This window comes from Emys orbicularis, chromosome 15 (genome assembly GCF_028017835.1).
Source record: "Emys orbicularis isolate rEmyOrb1 chromosome 15, rEmyOrb1.hap1, whole genome shotgun sequence".
NCBI lineage: Eukaryota > Metazoa > Chordata > Testudines > Emydidae > Emys > Emys orbicularis.
The window spans coordinates 31,323,143-31,345,821 of record NC_088697.1 but is presented as its reverse complement, the minus strand read 5'-3'; the positions used below and the strand labels follow the sequence as shown (position 1 = coordinate 31,345,821).

Genomic DNA, 22,679 nt, shown 5'->3' with positions numbered 1-22,679 from the left:
GCCTATAGACTCTGCTTTGAGATCAGCTCTAGACACTGATGCCTCCTAACGTTCAGAAAGCAGAAGGCACATCCTGAGACATGCCTGTGAAGTGAATTACGGGGGGGGGGGGGGGGGGAAATGTGTCAAGATTTTCCCTGATGCACAGTGGGCTTCAAAATCCATGTTGAGGGAAAACGGTGACGGGGATATAATTAGTGAAGCTGAGGCACTGTGTGATGAATGCCACACTTGGTATGACGGCGGTGTATGGGCAGCATAGCTCTGGGTGACGAGCACTGGAGTAGCAAGCTTAGCTGTGGGTCGAGACTGAGATATCCTGGCAGAGTTTTGTGGGACCCCAGTCCCTGGAACAGCTGGCAGTCTGCTCACAACCAAACAACATGTTCACTGTGGGCATCTGAGGGTTTTAAAAAGTATGAATTGTGTTAGCCTCATGCCTAACAAGGACTTCTATGGGTTAGTTCTATTTTTAAGGCATCCAAGAAAGAGAAGAACAAAAAATAAAATACTTAACAAGATTTCTAGCGCTGATTTATTGGTACTTAGCCAGTAACAATTGGTCATGGGCATTGTGTATTTCACAACAAAGGGTTAATGTATTTAACATTGCTGGAGAAAATACTGCATTCATTTCATTGGTATGTTTATTAGTAATATTATCTCCCTTCCTTCAGGGAGGGTTTGCTTTACCCGTACTCCCCAAAGGATTTATATTGCTTCTTCTTTGCGAGCGAGAATGAAGTACATCCCAGAGAAATCAGAGCTGTCGTCGATATTATCACCCCTGAAGAGAACCTCAAACTCCTGAATGATGAAGCCAGTTTCACTGAGGACTTCCCTCAGAAATTCCTCTCTCAGGACCAAACACGAGAACCTTTTGGGGCCAACCATGAAGAAACTGCAGCCCAAATCTCCACTCAGCACCAAGTGCCCTCCTGGCTTTAACAGGGAGCTGATGTTCTTCAGAGCAAGGCGATAAGTGGTCAGATCTTTGCAAGCAGCTTCCAAGCACAGTGATGAGATGAGGCAATCAGCTGGAGGCAGGACAATTGGATCCAAGGGGTTGCTTTTGTGGACATCACATTTTAGAACCTGTTTGATGGTTTTCCTTAATTTTGCCTCTTTCTCAGCCTCCTTTCCCCTGCAGAGACATACACATGTACAATACAAGATGAACTCCAAAGGGTTATCTGTAATTTCAGTGTCTTTCTATGATCTAGGTGTGAGTATTAGAAGGAAAACATAATTCGCTAGAGTGATGTCTGTTTGTAGGACCTTGTGTTAACTTATCTTTAGTTCCCTTTCCCCGGGTCATGCTTTAAGATATGCTGGAATGCCAAGCAGCATTAAGTCCTTGCCATCACATTTTGCTTAGAATTCATCAAACTTTTTCAACCAGGGTCATGAGCTCTGGCTACTTTTTCAGTGGACCCTCTGTCTGAATTTTGGATTTTAAAAAAATCTGAAACCAGATGAATTTACACTTGCCTCTGCATTTCAGACGGGAAAAGTGCCAATATCAGTTGATAGCTCTCTCCAAGGTCTTTGATGCTGAGACCTCCTGGGGACCCTATACAGACGCCTACCATGACTAAAAACCACATTCCCCCTGCTCTTTATTTTCTCCCTAAATTTTTTGCCTGTATTCACCACTGATTATGTTGCAGCTTCCAGCTGATCAGTATAAGTAGATGATGCTGCATAGACAGACTAAGCAATACACAAGGACTTTAGACAATCTGCTTTTTCCAGCCCCTGTACCTGTTTCCCTCTAGCTCACACACGTATTCCACCACTGGAGTCCAGTCAAACGCTTCTGGCTCATTCTTCAGCCATTTCTCCAGTTCCCGGTGGTTCCGGTCTGTATAGTCTGAAGCGATGATCTCCTTAAAGGACTCGCAGGCGGAGAGGAGCTGGTGGATGGTGGGGCCACTGCCAATATCAATCAGGGTGTCCCCTTTCACCCCACCTGGTTCAGAATACAGAATTCCTGGAGCTCATTGCATCTTAACCAAACAAAATGCAACTTGGTCTCAATTAAACTTAGTTGATTTAGTCTAATACATCTAGCGTTAATCTTGCTTCCATTGAAGACAATAGCCAAACGCCTAGTGACTTGCCCCCCTGTGCCACAAGGTGAGACTTGATGAACTGCCAGAGCATGTTTCTTCCACATCAGATAGGCGTGACCATGGAAACCAAATAACTAATGCATATTACAGGATACTTCGCCACAACCCAGGCCAAAGGTGCCATGACAATAACCTGATTTCTTATGTCACAGACAAGCATAGCCGCGGGAATCAGGGGTGCAGGAGGTGCTGCAGCACCCTCAGGCTTTATGCAGGGCTGTGGGGCCTCGGCAGCTGGACCCACACCCGGGCTCTGCTTCTGGCCCCCAGCAGGTTCCCGGCGCATGCCTGCGTTCCCAGCTGCCGGCCCCAGCCTTGTCCCCCTTACCCTGTTCGGGTCCACCCCTCCCGGAGACACGGCTCTGCTCCCAGCCCCAGCTCTTGGGTGGGGCATGGACTGGGGGAGGGGGCTGCTTTCAGCTCCCCCACTATTAAAAATGTTCCAGCGCCACGGCAGAGAAGGATAGACAAGCCAGGGATGAGTCCCAAATCCCACCAACAGGGCATACCTGAAGTGAAGGTTTTACAATATTGTTTCAGGGCAAAGTGAAGATATTCCTCTCCCCAGGTGCCTTCCCCAACTTTATAACGTTTGAGATAGGCCTTTGGATCAAACTCTGCCTGGTAATCATCTCCTCCGGTGAACTCAGCCATGGTGCTCGCTCTGAGTCTGCACATAAACTGTGCTGGTTTTCCCAGGGTCCCCTGCCCACACTGAGCTGCCCCTGGTGACGCACTCACTGAACTCTGCCTTTTAACACTTTCATGTGCCTGCAAGAAGAGTGCAGCTGTGGAACTCAGCCCCTACGGTCTTTAACGTTAGATGTACAACTTGGTGTTGCTTAAAAACTTTTTTTCTTAATCTCATTTGCTTTTCACAACTCCAGGGCAGATTACAGGTCCCTAACGGAATCCCAGGCTGGAAGCTGATATAAAGTTCTAGGAATAGTTAATGGCATTAGGCCAGCCTCTGCCCTTCTAGAGCTCAAAAGCTAGGGTTACCATTCGTCCGGATTCCCCCGGACATGTCCGGCTTTTAGAGTTAAAAATAGCGTCCGGGGGGAATTTGTAAATGTCCGGACTTCCCCCCCTGCAGAGCACGCGCTGCTGACAGAGCAGCGGGACCGATGGAGCCACTTACATGGGGCTCCGACAGCCAGAGAGAGCCCCTCCTCCGCTTCCCCCTCCTCTCCCCTGCAGCTGAGAGCACTCCCTCCCTCCCTGCATTCGCAGATCACCAGCCGGCCCTTCGCACCGGCAGTCTGGAGCTCCTCCCCCTGCTCCTCCTCCCGGGCACGCTGGTCTGAGCGGCAGAGTAAGGGGGCCAGGGGGTCGGAGAAGGGGCAGGGAGGTTCTGGAGGGAGCAGTCAAGAGACGGGGGGGGGGGGGTCGGGCGTTCGGGGGGGCTTTCTGGGGGTGGGGGTGTGGATAAGGTTTTGGGCAGTCAGAGTACAGGTAGGGGGTAGGATCCTGGGGGGGGCAGTTAGGGTGGGGGGGTCTCAGGAGGGGGCAGTCAGGGAACAAGGAGTGGGGGGGCTGTCAGGGGGCAGGGGTGGGGAGAGGGATCGGAGCAGTCAGGGGACAGGGAGCAGAGGGGTTTAGATGGGTCAGGAGTTCTGGGGGGGCTGTCAGGGGGTGGGGAGTAGTTGGATGGGGCGTGGGAGTCCCGGGGGTCTGTCTGGGGGTGGGGTGTGGATAAGGGTTGGGGCAGTCAGGGGGCAGGTAGGGGGTAGAGTCCTAGGGGGCCAGTTAGGATGCGGGGAGGGTCTCAAGAGGGGGCAGTCAGGGAACAAGGAGCAGGGAGGCTTAGGTAGGGGGTGGAGTCCTGGGGGGCAGGGGTCCCAGGAGGGGGCAGTCAGGGGACAAGGAGCAGGGGGAGGGTTGGGGGTCCTGAGGGGGGCGGGAAGTGGGAGGGAGTGGAAGGGGCAGGGGCGGGGCTAGGGCAGGACTGGGGCGGGGCTCCTCCCGTCCTCTTTTTTGCTTGCTGAAATATGGTAACCCTATCAAAAGCAGATACTTGCATAGTGAAAGGGCTCTGAGATTAGGCCAAGGTCCTGTCACAGACTTTCGGGTGCTAATGCAGAGCTGTAACTAGGCATTTTAGCGCCCGGGTGAGCTTGCAGATTTGCGCCCCATAGCGGCAATGCGTAGAGGCAGGATGGCCGGCTCCCATCAGCTTCTAATCCACCGGCTCCTGTCTTAAAATCTCTGTGCTAAATGGAAGGCAGAAATCTGGGAGGGGGCATGTGACCCACAGGAAGCAGAAAAGTTTTTGTTGGTGGAAGAGAGGGGGAATGAAATATACTTGAGTCGGCGTTTAAGAGGAAACTTCAGGGGCATTGGGGCAAGGTACTTGAGCAAGCTACAGGCTCTCACTGAGCCGCTGTTATCATTTTTGGTGATACGTGATGGATCCCCAAGAATGCATCTGCCAAATGCGCAGTAATGGTATCTGCGACATCTTTTCACCTGTTTTAGCTGTATTCTGCAGCGGTGGGAGGTGTACATTGTCTGTGATTTTCCCCTTTTGGAGAGCGAAAAAGTGTAGTGGTATTCCACTCAACTTTCCTTTTACATTCAGCATTGAGACTCTGCTTTAGAGGGTTTTCAGGAGAGAATTTAGATCCTTTCACTTGTGTCCCCTTAAGAGAAGAGAGGACTGACTCAGGGTCTGTCTACACAGGGATAAAAGACCTGCGGCATGGCCGGGGGCTGCTCTGGTTCCAGAGCTCGGGCTCCAGTCCAAGCCCAAATGTCTATGCAGCAATTTTTCAGCCCCGGAATCCAATCCCCATGAGCCCTGGTCAGCTGACCTGGGCCAGCCTCAGGTTTTTTATCCCTGGGTAGCCATAGTGATATCGTTTAAATCCAGATGTATTAACCTGTAAATCTCCTTCTGCAAAGGTAATAATAAGACCTGGAACCACAGATTATTGCATATGGGAAACAAATCTTTATTAGGCAAGCACCAATTGGGTGGAGATTACAATTATTCACCAAAACAAATCATTCATCCACCACCATGGCCCAATGCAGCTGTCAGGCCCCAGCCAATCAGTTCAAACGGATCAATGTTAAAATCACAGCGAGGTTATAGCCAGTATTGAGGACAATGTGTACAGTGTGAGCCATGCTCTCAATGCCGGGAGACAAGATTCCCAAAGAGGCAGGATGGCTGCCCCAAGGAGTTTACAGTCTAATGCAGATGCATAGAAAGGCACAAAGCTAAACACGTGACATGGGAGCGAGTTGCAAAATTTGGGGTAAGAAAGGAGTAGCTCAACCCATTATCAAATGATAATCATAGGGTGAATAAATGGTTAAATCGGGACATCTGGTCACCCTAGCCCGCACTCTCTGTTTCTGAGAGCACTGGGGAAAGGGAACCAGGTGGGAAAGTTTACACACTAACTAGGTGAATGGCGTAAGAGAGACTTGCTGGGAAGGGTAGCAGGACTCTCTTGGGAAACCCTAATGACAAGGGAAAGCAGTATGGCCAACCCCAAGCATGGAAGCACCACAAGGCCCCAAAAAATCATGATATGCTTAAAAATCAAGGGACTTGAAAATAATAATAATAATAATATATGCTGGGTCCTTTTTCTTTGCTTGCTGAGCCTGTTGGGTACACTCAGGTCGTGTTTTTCAGGGTTTCCCCCCAAAACCATGAGGGCTAGAAACACACACCCCTCCACAAAAAGAAAGCTGAGAGTCTCACATCATCAGGTGACTTCAGCAGGTGGGGCTTTAAGAAAACACCAAATATTGTGACACTCATGTTTAAATTGCAAAGATGACAACAAAACAGATTATGCTTAGGTGAGCCAAGTGAACTGGTTGTGGTTTTTTGTTTCTGGCTCAATAAAGCAAGTGGGGGGGGGGATTAAATTGAATCACCTGTCGTGGGTGTGTGAGTGCCTCAGGGGGCTAAGAAGGAGGGGAACTGAGGCACAGCAATGCCCCCAGCCTGGGGTGGGAGTGGTGCCCAATCACCCCCCCCCACACACACACACACATGCTTTTTTCCAAGGTGGACCTGAGAGGCTCGCTCAGGAACTGCCTCATCATCTGTGAACCACCCGGGTTGCTCTGCCCTGAGAGACTGTTAGTAGTACAATGTTGGGAGCCAGAGGGAAGGTGTCAAAGCTGGCTGTGAGGCCGTGAATGTGCTTTCCTTGGAAAAGTCAAAGACAAAAAGACCTGCAGCTGCATCACCTGCTGGATAACCGGGTTAGGTTTGCCTGATCTGCTGTAGTAATATACAGGCTGAAAGGCACTGAGCAAAAGCCAAAGCAAAAAAACCCAAAGATCTCCTAAGGGGAATGCATGGTTAGCTAGGTTAATAGGTACCCAGCATTTGCAGTGTTAGTATCTGTACTGGTATTACAGTTGCAGCCAAGTGGGCTAGGCATTGCACAGACACCTAGAAAGGCACAATCCTTGCTCTGAGGAGCTGAGTCTTAAAAAAAAAAAAAAACCAAACAGACTGTCCAGGTCTGTCTGCCTATAGACTCTGCTTTCAGATCAGCTCTAGACACTGATGCCTCCTAACGTTCAGAAAGCAGAAGGCACATCCTGAGACATGCCTGTGAAGTGAATTACGGGGCGGGGGAAATGTGTCAAGATTTTCCCTGATGCACAATGGGCTTCAAAATCCATGTTGAGGGAAAACGGTGACGGGGATATAATTAGTGAAGCTGAGGCACTGTGTGATGAATGCCACACTTGGTATGACGGCGGTGTATGGGCAGCATAGGTCTGGGTGACGAGCACTGGAGTAGCAAGCTTAGCTGTGGGTCGAGACTGAGATGTCCTGGCAGAGTTTTGTGGGACCCCAGTCCCTGGAACAGCTGGCAGTCTGCTCACAACCAAACAACATGTTCACTGTGGGCATCTGAGGGTTTTAGAAAGTTTGCATTGAGTTAGCCTCATGCCTAACAAGGACATCTATGGGTTAGTTCTATTTTTAAGGCATCAGTATAAGTAGATGATGCTGCACAGACAGACTAAGCAATACACAATGACTTTAGACAATCTGCTTTTTCCAGCCCTGTCAAGGCTGCTTCCCCACTCTGAACTTTAGGGTACAGATGTGGGGGCCTGCATGAAAACTTCTAAGCTTAACTACCAGCTTAGATCTGGTCCGCTGCCACCAGTCCCAATGTGCTAATTCCCTTCCCTGGGTAGCCTTGAGAGACTCTTCACCAATTCCCTGGTGAATACAGATCCAAACCCCTTGGATCTTAAAACAAGGAGAAATTAACCATCCCCCCTCCTTTCTCCCATCAACTCCTGGTGGATCAAGATCCAACCCCCTTGGATCTAAAAACAAGGAAAATCAATCAGGTTCTTAAAAAGAAGGCTTTTAATTAAAGAAAAAGGTAAAAATCATCTCTGTAAAATCAGGATGGAAAATAACTTTACAGGGTCATCAAACTTAAAGAGCCCAGAGGACCCCCCTCTAGCCTTAGGTTCAAAGTTACAGCAAACAGAGATAAACACTCTAGCAAAAAGGTACATTTACATGTTGAGAAAACAAAGATAAAACTAACACGCCTTGCCTGGCTGTTTACTTACAAGTTTGCAATATGAGAGACTGGTTCAGAAAGATTTGGAGAGCCTGGATTGATGTCTGGTCCCTCTCAGTCCCAAGAGCGAACAACCACCAAAACAAAAAGCACAAACAAAAGCCTTCTCCCCACCAAGATTTGAAAGTATCTTGTCCCCTTATTGGTCCTTTGGGTCAGGTGTCAGCCAGGTTACCTGAACTTCTTAACCCTTTACAGGTAAAAGGATTTTGGAGTCTCTGGCCAGGAGGGATTTTATAGTACTGTACACAGGAGGGCTGTTACCCTTCCCTTTATAGTTAAGACAAGCCCCTGTACCTGTTTCCCTCTAGCTCACACACGTATTCCACCACTGGAGTCCAGTCAAACGCTTCTGGCTCATTCTTCAGCCATTTCTCCAGTTCCCGGTGGTTCCGGTCTGTATAGTCTGAAGCGATGATCTCCTTAAAGGACTCGCAGGCAGAGAGGAGCTGGTGGATGGTGGGGCCACTGCCAATATCAATTAGGGTGTCCCCTTTCACCCCACCTGGTTCAGAATAAAGAATTCCTGGAGCTCATTGCATCTTAACCAAACAAAATGCAACTTGGTCTCAATTAAACTTACTTGATTTAGTCTAATACATCTAGCGTTAATCTTGCTTCCATTGAAGACAATGGCCAAACGCCTAGTGACTTGCCCCCCTGTGCCGCAAGGTGAGACTTGAGCCACACACAGCACTCCAAAAAAAGAAAGCTGAGATTCTAACATCATCAGGTGACTTCAGCAGGTGAGGCTTTAAGAAAACACCAAATATTGTGACACTCATGTTTAAATTGCAAAGATGACAACAAAACAGATTATGCTTAGGTGAGCCAAGTGAACTGGTTGTGGTTTTTTGTTTCTGGCTCAATAAAGCAAGTGGGGGGGGGGATTAAATTGAATCACCTGTCGTGGGTGTGTGAGTGCCTCAGGGGGCTAAGAAGGAGGAGAACTGAGGCACAGCAGTGCCCCCAACCTGGGGTGGGAGTGGTGCCCAATCACCCTCCCCCCCCGCACACACACACACACACTCTTTTCCAAAGTGGGCCTGAGAGGCTCGCTCAGGAACTGCCTCATCATCTGTGAACCACCCGGGTTGCTCTGCCCTGAGAGACTGTTAGTAGTACAATGTTGGGAGCCAGAGGGAAGGTGTCAAAGCTGGCTGTGGGGCCGTGAATGTGCTTTCCTTGGAAAAGTCAAAGACAAAAAGACCTGCAGCTGCATCACCTGCTGGATAACCGGGTTAGGTTTGCCTGATCTGCTGTAGAAATATACAGGCTGAAAGGCACTGAGCAAAAGCCAAAGCAAAAAAACCCCACCATCTCCTAAGGGGAATGCATGGTTAGCTAGGTTAATAGGTACCCAGCATTTGCAGTGTTAGTATCTGTACTGGTATTACAGTAGCAGCCAAGTGGGCTAGGCATTGCACAGACACCTAGAAAGGCACAATCCTTGCTCTGAGGAGCTGAGTCTTAAAAAAAAAAAAACCAAACAGACTGTCCAGGTCTGTCTGCCTATAGACTCTGCTTTCAGATCAGCTCTAGACACTGATGCCTCCTAACGTTCAGAAAGCAGAAGGCACATCCTGAGACATGCCTGTGAAGTGAATTACGGGGCGGGGGAAATGTGTCAAGATTTTCCCTGATGCACAATGGGCTTCAAAATCCATGTTGAGGGGAAACGGTGACGGGGATATAATTAGTGAAGCTGAGGCACTGTGTGATGAATGCCACACTTGGTATGACGGCGGTGTATGGGCAGCATAGGTCTGGGTGACGAGCACTGGAGTAGCAAGCTTAGCTGTGGGTCGAGACTGAGATGTCCTGGCAGAGTTTTGTGGGACCCCAGTCCCTGGAACAGCTGGCTGTCTGCTCACAACCAAACAACATGTTCACTGTGGGCATCGGAGGGTTTTAAAAAGTATGAATTGTGTTAGCCTCATGCCTAACAAGGACATCTATGGGTTAGTTCTATTTTTAAGGCATCCAAGAAAGAGAAGAACAAAAAATAAAATACTTAACAAGATTTCTAGCTCTGATTTATTGGTACTTAGCCAGTAACAATTGGTCATGGGCATTGTGTATTTCACAACAAAGGGTTAATGTATTTAACATTGCTGGAGAAAATACTGCATTCATTTCATTGGTATGTTTATTAGTAATATTATCTCCCTTCCTTCAGGGAGGGTTTGCTTTACCCGTACTCCCCAAAGGATTTATAATGCTTCTTCTTTGCGAGCGAGAATGAAGTACATCCCAGAGAAATCAGAGCTGTCGTCGATATTATCACCCCTGAAGAGAACCTCAAACTCCTGAATGATGAAGCCAGTTTCACTGAGGACTTCCCTCAGAAATTCCTCTCTCAGGACCAAACACGAGAACCTTTTGGGGCCAACCATGTAGAAACTGCAGCCCAAATCTCCACTCAGCACCAAGTGCCCTCCTGGCTTTAACAGGGAGCTGATGTTCTTCAGAGCAAGGCGATAAGTGGTCAGATCTTTGCAAGCAGCTTCCAAGCACAGTGATGAGATGAGGCAATCAGCTGGAGGCAGGACAATTGGATCCAAGGGGTTGCTTTTGTGGACATCACATTTTAGAACCTGTTTGATGGTTTTCCTTAATTTTGCCTCTTTCTCAGCCTCCTTTCCCCTGCAGAGACATACACATGTACAATACAAGATGAACTCCAAAGGGTTATCTGTAATTTCAGTGTCTTTCTATGATCTAGGTGTGAGTATTAGAAGGAAAACATAATTCGCTAGAGTGATGTCTGTTTGTAGGACCTTGTGTTAACTTATCTTTAGTTCCCTTTCCCTGGGTCATGCTTTAAGATATGCTGGAATGCCAAGCAGCATTAAGTCCTTGCCATCACATTTTGCTTAGAATTCATCAAACTTTTTCAACCAGGGTCATGAGCTCTGGCTACTTTTTCAGTGGACCCTCTGTCTGAATTTTGGATTTTTAAAAAATCTGAAACCAGATGAATTTACACTTGCCTCTGCATTTCAGACGGGAAAAGTGCCAATATCAGTTGATAGCTCTCTCCAAGATCTTTGATGCTGAGACCTCCTGGGGACCCTATACAGACGCCTACCATGACTAAAAACCACATTCCCCCTGCTCTTTATTTTCTCCCTAAATTTTTTGCCTGTATTCACCACTGATTATGTTGCAGCTACCAGTTGATCAGTATAAGTAGATGATGCTGCATAGACAGACTAAGCAATACACAAGGACTTTAGACAATCTGCTTTTTCCAGCCCCTGTACCTGTTTCCCTCTAGCTCACACACGTATTCCACCACTGGAGTCCAGTCAAACGCTTCTGGCTCATTCTTCAGCCATTTCTCCAGTTCCCGGTGGTTCCGGTCTGTATAGTCTGAAGCGATGATCTCCTTAAAGGACTCACAGGCAGAGAGTAGCTGGTGGATGGTGGGGCCACTGCCAATATCAATCAGGGTGTCGCCTTTCACCTCACCTGGTTCGGAATACAGAATTCCTGGAGCTCATTGCATCTTAACCAAACAAAATGCAACTTGGTCTCAATTAAACTTACTTGATTTAGTCTAATACATCTAGCGTTAATCTTGCTTCCATTGAAGACAATGGCCAAACGCCTAGTGACTTGCCCCCCTGTGCCGCAAGGTGAGACTTGATGAACTGCCAGAGCATGTTTCTTCCACATCAGATAGGCGTGACCATGGAAACCAAATAACTAATGCATATTACAGGATACTTCGCCACAACCCAGGCCAAAGGTGCCACGACAATAACCTGGTTTCTTATGTCACAGACAAGCATAGGCGCGGGAATCAGGGGTGCAGGAGGTGCTGCAGCACCCTCAGGCTTTATGCAGGGCTGTGGGGCCTCGGCAGCTGGACCCACACCCGGGCTCTGCTTCTGGCCCCCAGCAGGTTCCCGGCGCATGCCTGCGTTCCCAGCTGCCGGCCCCAGCCTTGTCCCCCTTACCCTGTTCAGGTCCACCCCTCCCGGAGACACGGCTCTGCTCCCAGCCCCAGCTCTTTGGTGGGGCATGGACTGGGGGAGGGGGCTGCTTTCAGCTCCCCCACTATTAAAAATGTTCCAGCGCCACGGCAGAGAAGGATAGACAAGCCAGGGATGAGTCCCAAATCCCACCAACAGGGCATACCTGAAGTGAAGGTTTTACAATAATGTTTCAGGGCAAAGTGAAGATATTCCTCTCCCAAGGTGTCTTCTCCAAATTTAAAATATCCGAGATAGGCCTTTGGATCAAACTCTGCCTGGTAATCATCTCCTCCGGTGAACTCAGCCATGGTGCTCGCTCTGAGTCTGCACATAAACTGTGCTGGTTTTCCCAGGGTCCCCTGCCCACAGTGAGCTGCCCCTGGTGACGCACTCTCTGAACTCTGCCTTTTAACACTTTCATGTGCCTGCAAGAAGAGTGCAGCTGTGGAACTCAGCCCCTATGGTCTTTAACGTTAGATGTACAACTTGGTGTTGCTTAAAAACTTTTTTTCTTAATCTCATTTGCTTTTCACAACTCCAGGGCAGATTACAGGTCCCTAACGGAATCCCAGGCTGGAAGCTGATATAAAGTTCTAGGAATAGTTAATAGCATTAGGCCAGCCTCTGCCCTTCTAGAGCTCAAAAGCTAGGGTTACCATTCGTCCGGATTCCCCCGGACATGTCCGGCTTTTAGAGTTAAAAATAGCGTCCGGGGGGAATTTGTAAATGTCAGGACTTCCCCCCCTGCAGAGCACGCGCTGCTGACAGAGAAGCGGGACCGATGGTGCCACTTACATGGGGCTCCGACAGCCAGAGAGAGCCCCTCCTCCGCTTCCCCCTCCTCTCCCCTGCAGCTGAGAGCACTCCCTCCCTCCCTGCATTCGCAGATCACCAGCCGGCCCTTCGCACCTGCAGTCTGGAGCTCCTCCCCCTGCTCCTCCTCCCCAGCACGCTGGTCTGAGCGGCAGAGTAAGGGGGCCAGGGGGTCGGAGAAGGGGCAGGGAGGTTCTGGAGGGAGCAGTCAAGAGACGGGGGGGGGGTCGGGCGTTCGGGGGGGCTTTCTGGGGGTGGGGGTGTGGATAAGGTTTTGGGCAGTCAGGGTACAGGTAGGGGGTAGGATCCTGGGGGGGCAGTTAGGGTGGGGGGGTCTCAGGAGGGGGCAGTCAGGGAACAAGGAGTGGGGGGGCTGTCAGGGGGCAGGGGTGGGGAGAGGGATCGGAGCAGTCAGGGGACAGGGAGCAGAGGGGTTTAGATGGGTCGGGAGTTCTGGGGGGGGCTGTCAGGGGGTGGGGAGTAGTTGGATGGGGCGTGGGAGTCCCGGGGGTCTGTCTGGGGGTGGGGGTGTGGATAAGGGTTGGGGCAGTCAGGGGGCAGGTAGGGGGTAGAGTCCTAGGGGGCCAGTTAGGATGCGGGGAGGGTCTCAGGAGGGGGCAGTCAGGGAACAAGGAGCAGGGAGGCTTAGGTAGGGGGTGGAGTCCTGGGGGGCAGGGGTCCCAGGAGGGGGCAGTCAGGGGACAAGGAGCAGGGGGAGGGTTGGAGGTCCTGAGGGGGGCGGGAAGTGGGAGGGAGTGGAAGGGGCAGGGGCGGGGCTAGGGCAGGACTGGGGCGGGGCTCCTCCTGTCCTCTTTTTTGCTTGCTGAAATATGGTAACCCTATCAAAAGCAGATACTTGCATAGTGAAAGGGCTCTGAGATTAGGCCAAGGTCCTGTCACAGACTTTCGGGTGCTAATGCAGAGCTGTAACTAGGCATTTTAGCGCCCGGGTGAGCTTGCAGATTTGCGCCCCATAGCGGCAATGCGTAGAGGCAGGATGGCCGGCTCCCATCAGCTTCTAATCCACCGGCTCCTGTCTTAAAATCTCTGTGCTAAATGGAAGGCAGAAATCTGGGAGGGGGCATGTGACCCACAGGAAGCAGAAAAGTTTTTGTTGGTGGAAGAGAGGGGAAATGAAATATACTTGAGTCGGTGTTTAAGAGGAAATTCAGGGGCATTGGGGCAAGGTACTTGAGCAAGCTACAGGCTCTCACTGAGCCGCTGTTATCATTTTTGGTGATACGTGATGGATCCCCAAGAATGCATCTGCCAAATGCGCAGTAATGGTATCTGCGACATCTTTTCACCTGTTTTAGCTGTATTCTGCAGCGGTGGGAGGTGTACATTGGCTGTGATTTTCCCCTTTTGGAGAGCGAAAAAGTGTAGTGGTATTTCACTCAACTTTCCTTTTACATTCAGCATTGAGACTCTGCTTTAGAGGGTTTTCAGGAGAGAATTTAGATCCTTTCACTTGTGTCCCCTTAAGAGAAGAGAGGACTGACTCAGGGTCTGTCTACACAGGGATAAAAGACCTGCGCATGGCCGGGGGCTGCTCTGGTTCCAGAGCTCGGGCTCCAGTCCAAGCCCAAATGTCTATGCAGCAATTTTTCAGCCCCGGAATCCAATCCCCATGAGCCCTGGTCAGCTGACCTGGGCCAGCCTCAGGTTTGTTATCCCTGTGTTGCCATAGTGATATCGTTTAAATCCAGATGTATTAACCTGTAAATCTCCTTCTGCAAAGGTAATAATAAGATCTGGAACCAGATATTATTGCATATGGGAAACAGATCTTTATTAGGCAAGCACCGATTGGGTGGAGATTACAATTATTCACCAAAACAAATCATTCTTCCAACACCATGGCCCAATGCAGCTGTCAGGCCCCAGCCAATCAGTTCAAACGGATCAATGTTATAGCCAGTATTGAGGACGATGTGTACAGTGTGAGCCATGCTCTCAATGCCGGGAGACAAGACTCCCAAGGAGGCAGGATGGCTGCCCCAAGGAGTTTACAGTCTAATGCAGATGCATAGAAAGGCACAAAGCTAAACACGTGACATGGGAGCGAGTTGCAAAATTTGGGGTAAGAAAGGAGTAACTCAACCCATTATCAAATGGAGCTATTTGCAGAATTTGAATCCAGAGGCAGCTCAGGGGCAGAACCTCTGTTCCTAAAAGTCTGGGGTGGTTGGGCCTGTAGATGGGTTTTGATCCTCTTTCTAAACCCCATCCACCAATGATTCCAAACCCAGCACTGATTGGGCCCGGTCCTGCACCACTGAAGCCAATGGGAGTTTTGCCACTGACTACTGGGAGCAGGCTCCAGTCCATTAGCAGTGAGAAGGACTTTATATGATTCATTATGTAATTATTATTAGCTGCACAGCTGCAGCATGGCCTAGGCAAAACATGGCAAGAGCAGGGAGAGGATAAAGCCCCGTGGGGTGCAGCTACACTGGATGAAGCCTAGTGGGTTTGGAGGCCAGGGAGACATGATGGCAGCTCTGAGTGGGAAAGGACACGGATGAGGGCAGCTTTAGTGGCACAACAAGGGGTTCAAGCTAGTGCATCCTGAACAAACTGGTTCTCCAAAATTCTTGGAGGTCATCAAAGCTCCACCATGCACATTGATCTTCAGGTCTACCAGCATCTACAGCTAATCTATTCTGCCTCTCTACTTGCATTGAGCTGATGTATTTTCTCTTTAATCTTCTTTGCCCTTCCCTTTGGAAGCAACTAGGTAAGAGATCCCCTCATGCTCTACCAAACTAGCTGGATGGCATATGGGAGTCACCTCAAACTTCAAAATATCATAACCAGCCTCCTTCACTGCTTCCTCCAGAACCTCCTTCTCCAGAAAGAGGCAGGGAAACTTGTGTTGGCCAACTACAAAATGACTACACTTCATTGTGGTCACTATCAGCAAGTGACCCCCTGGCTTTAACAGGGAGCTGACATTCTTCAGTGCAGCACGGTAGGAACTCAGGTCATTGCAAGTTACTTCTAAACAGTGGCACAAGAGCAGGCAGTCAGCAGGGAGCAGAGAGGCAAAGGCCACAGGGTTGAATTTGCTGACATCACATTCCAGAACCTGCTTGACCGTTCTTCGTAACTTCTCTTCCTTCTCAGCCCACTTTTTCCTGGAAAGATAAATATAACACTGAAGAGAAATGTGCTACTGTTGTGCCAAAGAGCCCTTCATATCCAGGACCAGTGCACGCAGTCAATATATCTGCAATTGGCTCAGTGGATGAGAGTTACATAGTCACATGAAATCTCTGTTGGGTGGAATTCACCTGCTTAAGGCCAGATTTTCAGAAGAGCTCAGCTCCCATTTAGCCAGAGTTGGTCACACTTTATATGAAGTTCCCATTTCTAATGGTTTTATAAGGGTTAATAAATGACACAGGCATCTTACAGACACAAATACTAGGCGTCATAAATGTTTGGTTATCAGCAAATCTGTAGAAAATGGTGTAAATCGTGCACCATTTATTCACCCTTTATAGCCCTTCATATAAATGGAAGATTATATAAAGTGTGGCCAATAATCTAAGGAGCTCAGCACCCCGTGTGCTCAGCTGTTTGGAACATCTAGCGCTTACGGCCTATTTTGAAGGCTAAAATGGGAGTGAAGGGGTGTCTAATCCTGAAGTGTTTGCCACTCTGCTGGGGGGGGGGGGAATTACCCTTGTAGGAGTAAACCTTCCTCTTGTAAGCATTGCAAATTCAAGGTCTGAGTCTGCTGAATTCATCGGAATCCCTTGCTAGGGGTAGCTGGAGGGGAGACCTGGTTCCAGACATTTTAAATTTTTCCTTTACTTCAATCCACTTCTTTCTTTGTATACTTATTTAACACCACGTAGGGTGACCAGATGTCCTGATTTTATAGGGACAGTCCCGATTTTTGGGTCATTTTCTTATATAGGCTCTTATTACCCCCCACCCCATCCCGATTTTTCACATTTGCTGTCTGGTCACCCTAACATCATAATTATTAGGAAAAAAGCACCCCAGGGAAGGAAGACCAAAAAATTAAAAGGGCTTTTAAAATATTTTTAGTTGAACTGTAACAGAATTAGGTCTCCCTCCCGTACCTGTCCCCTTCCAGCTCACACACGTATTTCACCACCGGAGTCCAGTCAAACGCTCCTGGCTCTTTCTTTAGCCATTTCTCCAGTTCCTGGCAGTTCCGATCCATATAGTTTGTGACGATGATCTCCTTGAAGGACTCACAGGCAGAGAGCAGTTCGAAAATGGTGGGAGCATTGCCAATACGAATCAAGGTGTTGCCTTTAACACCATCTGGTTTGGAATGCAAAAATACCTGTGTATCAGCACATACAGCAGCAGAGGATGGGAGAGGAGGAGGTTTGGGGGGCCGAGGGTGCAAGCTGGACAATTTCCCCTCTGGGTTTATAAAGGGTTTTAAGAAGGCCAGTTCCAGGAGAGGTAAAATGCAGCGAAGGACCCCTGACTGGCTTCAAGACTGAGCTTGATAAGTTTATGGAGGGGGATGGTATGATGAGGTTGCCTCATAAGCAGGTTGAAAAGGATTAGATTTGTATCAGTAAACGTCAATAAACGTTGATTTCACCACACACACACAAACTGACTAAAAAGCATTTCCATTGATAATAACTGAAATATACAGCTAGCCAAAGTAAGAGAAATCCTGCTCCAGAACTTATTTGACTTGGATTTAAGGATATTTAGCTGTAATATTTTGATATGTGATATTGACAACTGGTGTTTTAAAGGTTATAAAACTTTAACGTTTTAAATCTCAGGGTCTACTGTCATTAAATAATTGTTGTCTGACTCCCCCCACCCGAGTGTCATATAATTTCCCACAAGTGTGAAAATTTAAATCAATAAAAATAAAGAAGCTTAAAAATAAACATTGATCTTATCCATTGGAAGTATAAAAAAAATTAATATTGAATTCTGCCAATCCTGCCTGGAAGTCAGATTTTTAAGCCTTCTCTCTTTTTATATTGCTCTCCTCTGGGCTCTGCCCGATTTGTCCATATCTTTCTTAAAGCTGGCACCGGGAGATCTCATCTCATCTTTCCTTTGAATAAATAAATTCAATTAAAGCTAGTTTCTAGCGTGAAGAGTTGTGGAGAAAGCTTTAAAAAATAACAACCCGAAAAGCTCAAAATCCAGAAGGCACCGAAACAAAACCCAAGATGTGTTATCTTTTAACATCTGTTATTTAAGCTCACTTGGCTCGGAGTTAGCAATACCCACACAGCCCAGGTAGCTTTAAAAGTACATTCTACAGGCCCACAAGCCTAGACACACGAACAGCTTGGGAGAAAGTCCCTCTTTCGGGGACCGCTGGGGAGCTCCTTGACTGGTGACTACTGGCTCAGTGGCACGAGCCGGCTTCTGATCTACCACCAGCCATTGGTCATCGCAATGCTGGGACCAGGGCTTGCTGGGGAATGGCACAGAGCTCTACTGCATGGGATGAGGAGCTGCTCAATCTTGTAGGGAGACTGTACTTAAGGCACAAACTAGCAGAGGAGGATTTGCTCTGTCCTGGTCTGTGCCATAACTGCTGTCACCAGTGATGTCCCCAACCACTGCACCCTACAGGACCCTGTGCACAAGCACTGATGCATGCTCTCGCCCCCCACCCCCTCCTCTCTCCTCTTCCATGCTGCCACGATCCAGGTGCACCTTCTCCACTGTTGATTCTTCAGCCTGTAGTGGCCCCCATTTTATGTTTCATCTCAGACTCTCCGATTGACTTTGGGAGACCCATCTAGGTCATTAGCACAGCCCAGTGTTGTCATTGCACACACTATAGGACAATACTACTCTCAATGCACCTATTGTGCCAGGCTTTTGTAATGAGGATGACCAGCTGTGGCCCATCACGCCATAAAGCAGGGGTAGAAGATAATTAGGGAAAATCTCCTCTGCTAAAAGAAATCCAGATCTACACACACATGTTTCCAGCAACACGCATCCCACTATAAAATAGCCTTTGTGCAAACAGAATGGCACAAAACACACCCCACTCACCCAAAATGAAGGTCTTGAAGAAGTTTCTCAGAAGAAACATCAAAATATCATTTTTTTCACTGCTTGTGGAGTCAAAGGAATAATAAGCTTTCAAAAACTCTTCTGGATCAAAAAGTTTCTCCAAAGCTTCTTTCTTAGTGTGGCTCTGGTCCATTTTGTCTCTGAGTTTGCAGAAGTTCAACTGCCTGGCTGTTCCCGATCTGGGTTAATATGGGGTTCCTCAGCTCTTCCCGGCCATGGCTCCACCTTCTTTTGTCCAAATATCAGATTACAGGCTTTCTTCATAACTCCCTCACACGCCCCTGTGACCCGGGGTGCCCGGGGCTGCCCTCACTGAAAATGCCAAGGTCAGGCCAGGCTGCAGAAGGGAGAGCTCAGAGTCCCCAAACTAGTGGTTAACACTGAAGTTAAACTCACCAACCAGTCAGTCTATACTTCTGATCTCCCACGCTGGTTATCAAGAAGTTAAAAAAAAAGAAATCCCCACCCACAGTCCCGTAATTCCATTCCAGTTTTCTGGCTCCCAATCAGCACCTAGGTCCAGTATAGGGAGAAGTCATTTAAAAACTCTGCTCACATATACCAAATGTTCCTCTGACCCCATAGGGTCAGCCACATTACCAGGTCAATATTAGTTTAGATCCTACCCAAAATACCATGCTGCCCGCCAATCCTTTAGTGTCTAAAACTAAAGGTTTATTATAAAGAGTTGTTAAATGATAAAGCACTCAAACACATATCGAAACTTCCAAGTCCATATATCATGTTCTTAGGAGTATTGGTGAGTTTGCTGGCTTGGAAGTCCCTCTGGAACACATCCACAGCTTGGATGGGTCTTTCGGTACTTTGTTTAGAGCTTTGTTTGTAGAAAAGTTACTCCAGTTACTACATGCCTTGCTGACTCCTAAGATGTATCCCTTGCCTTCTCTCATTGGGTCAATTGTACAGCCAATGATCCTTGATGGACCATCAAACAGGCTAGGCAGTGCTGATGTCAAACTGCCTGGGGGTGTCACCCAGAAACACAGCGCAAGTTTGGAAATACAGATATACCCTACATATCTCTAGCTCACAATACAAAGGCAATACAAACATAAACAAGATTATTAGACTTGTCAAATCAGAACATTTTCACCAACACCTTACACAGCATATCTAGCATGATTCATTCCAATTTGTAATATTGCTGTTAATATTATAAATTATTATAAACCCATATTCCATACAGCATCACTGCCCCAAACTCCAGTGTCTCCCCAACCATTCATGAACCTTGAACTCTTTTCTCCCCTGGGCTGATTTTTCTCTGTACTTCTCTTGGGGGAAGCCAGCGTGAGTAAAAGTGGGATTCCATGGCCTTTCCTGTGGATTCTGGCTCCTCTCTGAGCCCTGGCTATCAGCAGGGAGGGAACTGCATTATCTCATGCCCCTCTCTAGCTACTGGACAGGTACCGTTCATCCCAGCGTGGCTCTGCTTCTACGTTCTGATGCCACCATAGCCCATGATGGTGGCACTGCTGCAAGATACTCAAATGTATCACAATCAAACCAGGAACAAGCAGTACATGGGAGCGGTGGGGACATTCTGGTGAGCTGGTTGCACAGTTACATACATTCTGGGCAGTCCACAATATGCAAAGCCCTGTCATCAGCATTTCCCCTGGGCTAGATTGGGCAGCTCCGTGCTTAGCATTCGGGCGTTGGTGGCTCCCGTTCAAAGGCGCCTGTCTCTCCCTATTCATTGCATTGGTGGATCGCCGTGTTGTTCCTGTGACTTTCTAGGCATCTAAAAGTTAGGCGCCATGATGCCGAATGCTGCAACGCCCAAGTCCCTTTGTGGATCCGGGCCTAAAACTCTTCTGGCTAATTCCCCTGCGAGAACTGCCCCAAAATCTGTGGCACTCAACCCATTCTCGGAAAGGGAACCGCTGACCTGCGGCAATCCCCACGAGTGAGACAAAGGCCCCAGGTAGCCACCTACACGTATGTCCAGCTTGGCTGGAAAGGAGCCTCTCTGTAGAAGGATCACTGGGCTAAATTCTCTGCTGGTGGCGTAACTCCACCAAAGTCAACTGAGCCCTCAGGGACTTTGGCCTCGTATCCGAAGAGGCACCGCTTCCATTTCAGCCTCGACGAGGTCAGCGTCCCAGCTGCACAGGAGGGAAGAGGTCAACTGAAATATGTTGTTTATCGAAGCACTGCCCTGACATCGCTAGTATCTAAACACTTTTATTGCTCTTGCACTTGTTACTTAATCCCTCATTTTACCTCAGAGAAAGCGGACTAGGACTATGTGCCACTAAGCCACATTCCCTTGCCTGACTCTCTTGGGTAATTTACAGTTAGTTAGATTAACCTCCGACTTGTCCTCGTGTTACCATCTGGGATAAACAGGTTCGACTGATGCTCTGAGGACACTTCACAAGCCAGGGATCTGGGTCAGGGGTGCAGGTGACAATCTGACAGGAGTACATACATTCAGAGCCAGATTTAGAGGCAGGTGACCCAGGTGCCGGGATTGGGAGGGTGCCGAGCTCAGGGTGCTGTAAGGTATTCAAAAGTTTAACAAATGTGTGTGTGTGGGGGGAAAGGGGGCACTGAGGACACTCCTCACCTGGGGCACCATTTGTTCTAGGGCTGGCCCTGTGTACATCGGCTTCTGTGTTCCATCTCCTCCCTGTGGCCCCATCATAAGGTGAGCTCGCCCTTGAAGGCAGCTTGGGCATAGCTCTAACTGTCCTGGTTTTCCTCTGAAGGGTGGGGCTGAGCCAATGCTGGTGAAAACCTGAGCAGGGGGAGCACAGGACTCCCTAAGAGCGTGAGATTAGGATCACCTGAGTCCAGGCTGGAAGCACGCCTGCTATAAAAGGGGCTGCCCGCACTAGGATGACCAGACAGCAAGTGTGAAAAATCAGGACCGGGGTGGGGGGTAATAGGAGCCTATATAAGAAAAAGACCCAAAAATCGGGACTGTCCCTATAAAATCGGGACATCTGGTCACCCTAGCCCGCACACTCTGTTTCTGAGAGCACTGGGGAAAGGGAACCAGGTGGGAAAGTTTACACACTAACTAGGTGAATGGCATAAGAGAGACTTGCTGGGAAGGGTAGCAGGACTCTCTTGGGAAACCCTAATGACAAGGGAAAGCAGTACGGCCAACCCCAAGCACGGAAGCACCACAAGGCCCCAAAAAATCATGATATGCTTAAAAATCAAGGGACTTGAAAATAATAATAATAATATATGCTGGGTCCTTTTTCTTTGCTTGCTGAGCCTGTTAGGTACACTCAGGTCGTGTTTTTCAGGGTTTCCCCCCCAAAACCATGAGGGCTAGAAACTTACTTGAGCCACACACAGCACTCCAAAAAAAGAAAGCTGAGAGTCTCACATCATCAGGTGACTTCAGCAGGTGGGGCTTTAAGAAAACACCAAATATTGTGACACTCATGTTTAAATTGCAAAGATGACAACAAAACAGATTATGCTTATGTGAGCCAAGTGAACTGGTTGTGGTTTTTTGTTTCTGGCTCAATAAAGCAAGTGGGGGGGGGGGATTAAATTGAATCACCTGTCGTGGGTGTGTGAGTGCCTCAGGGGGCTAAGAAGGAGGGGAACTGAGGCACAGCAATGCCCCCAGCCTGGGGTGGGAGTGGTGCCCAATCACCCCCCCCACACACACACACACACACATGCTGTTTTCCAAGGTGGACCTGAGAGGCTCGCTCAGGAACTGCCTCATCATCTGTGAACCACCCGGGTTGCTCTGCCCTGAGAGACTGTTAGTAGTACAATGTTGGGAGCCAGAGGGAAGGTGTCAAAGCTGGCTGTGGGGCCGTGAATGTGCTTTCCTTGGAAAACTCAAAGACAAAAAGACCTGCAGCTGCATCACCTGCTGGATCACCGGGTTAGGTTTGCCTGATCTGCTGTAGTAATATACAGGCTGAAAGGCACTGAGCAAAAGCCAAAGCAAAAAAAACCCACCATCTCCTAAGGGGAATGCATGGTTAGCTAGGTTAATAGGTACCCAGCATTTGCAGTGTTAGTATCTGTACTGGTATTACAGTAGCAGCCAAGTGGGCTAGGCATTGCACAGACACCTAGAAAGGCACAATCCTTGCTCTGAG

At 48.6% G+C, this 22,679-nt stretch overlaps 3 protein-coding genes across 3 annotated transcripts; all 3 read right to left on the bottom strand.

Annotated features, from left to right (window-relative positions):
• Positions 1 to 711: 711 nt before the first annotated feature.
• Positions 712 to 2,813, bottom strand: LOC135889325 (nicotinamide N-methyltransferase-like). Its single transcript, XM_065417183.1, has 3 exons — positions 2,645 to 2,813; positions 1,765 to 1,972; positions 712 to 1,144 (listed from the first exon to the last, which is right to left on the bottom strand). The coding sequence occupies exons 1-3, from the start codon at positions 2,811 to 2,813 to the stop codon at positions 712 to 714; spliced, it is 810 nt and encodes a 269-aa protein (XP_065273255.1).
• Positions 2,814 to 9,936: 7,123 nt separating this feature from the next.
• On the bottom strand, positions 9,937 to 12,038 carry LOC135889315 (nicotinamide N-methyltransferase-like). Its single transcript, XM_065417172.1, has 3 exons — positions 11,870 to 12,038; positions 10,990 to 11,197; positions 9,937 to 10,369 (listed from the first exon to the last, which is right to left on the bottom strand). Exons 1-3 carry the CDS (start codon positions 12,036 to 12,038, stop codon positions 9,937 to 9,939), a joined length of 810 nt encoding a protein of 269 aa, XP_065273244.1.
• A 3,185-nt stretch (positions 12,039 to 15,223) lies between these two features.
• LOC135889331 (nicotinamide N-methyltransferase-like) lies at positions 15,224 to 18,709 on the bottom strand. The gene is made up of 3 exons (XM_065417188.1): positions 18,556 to 18,709; positions 16,617 to 16,824; positions 15,224 to 15,659 (listed from the first exon to the last, which is right to left on the bottom strand). The coding sequence occupies exons 1-3, from the start codon at positions 18,707 to 18,709 to the stop codon at positions 15,224 to 15,226; spliced, it is 798 nt and encodes a 265-aa protein (XP_065273260.1).
• Positions 18,710 to 22,679: the final 3,970 nt, after the last annotated feature.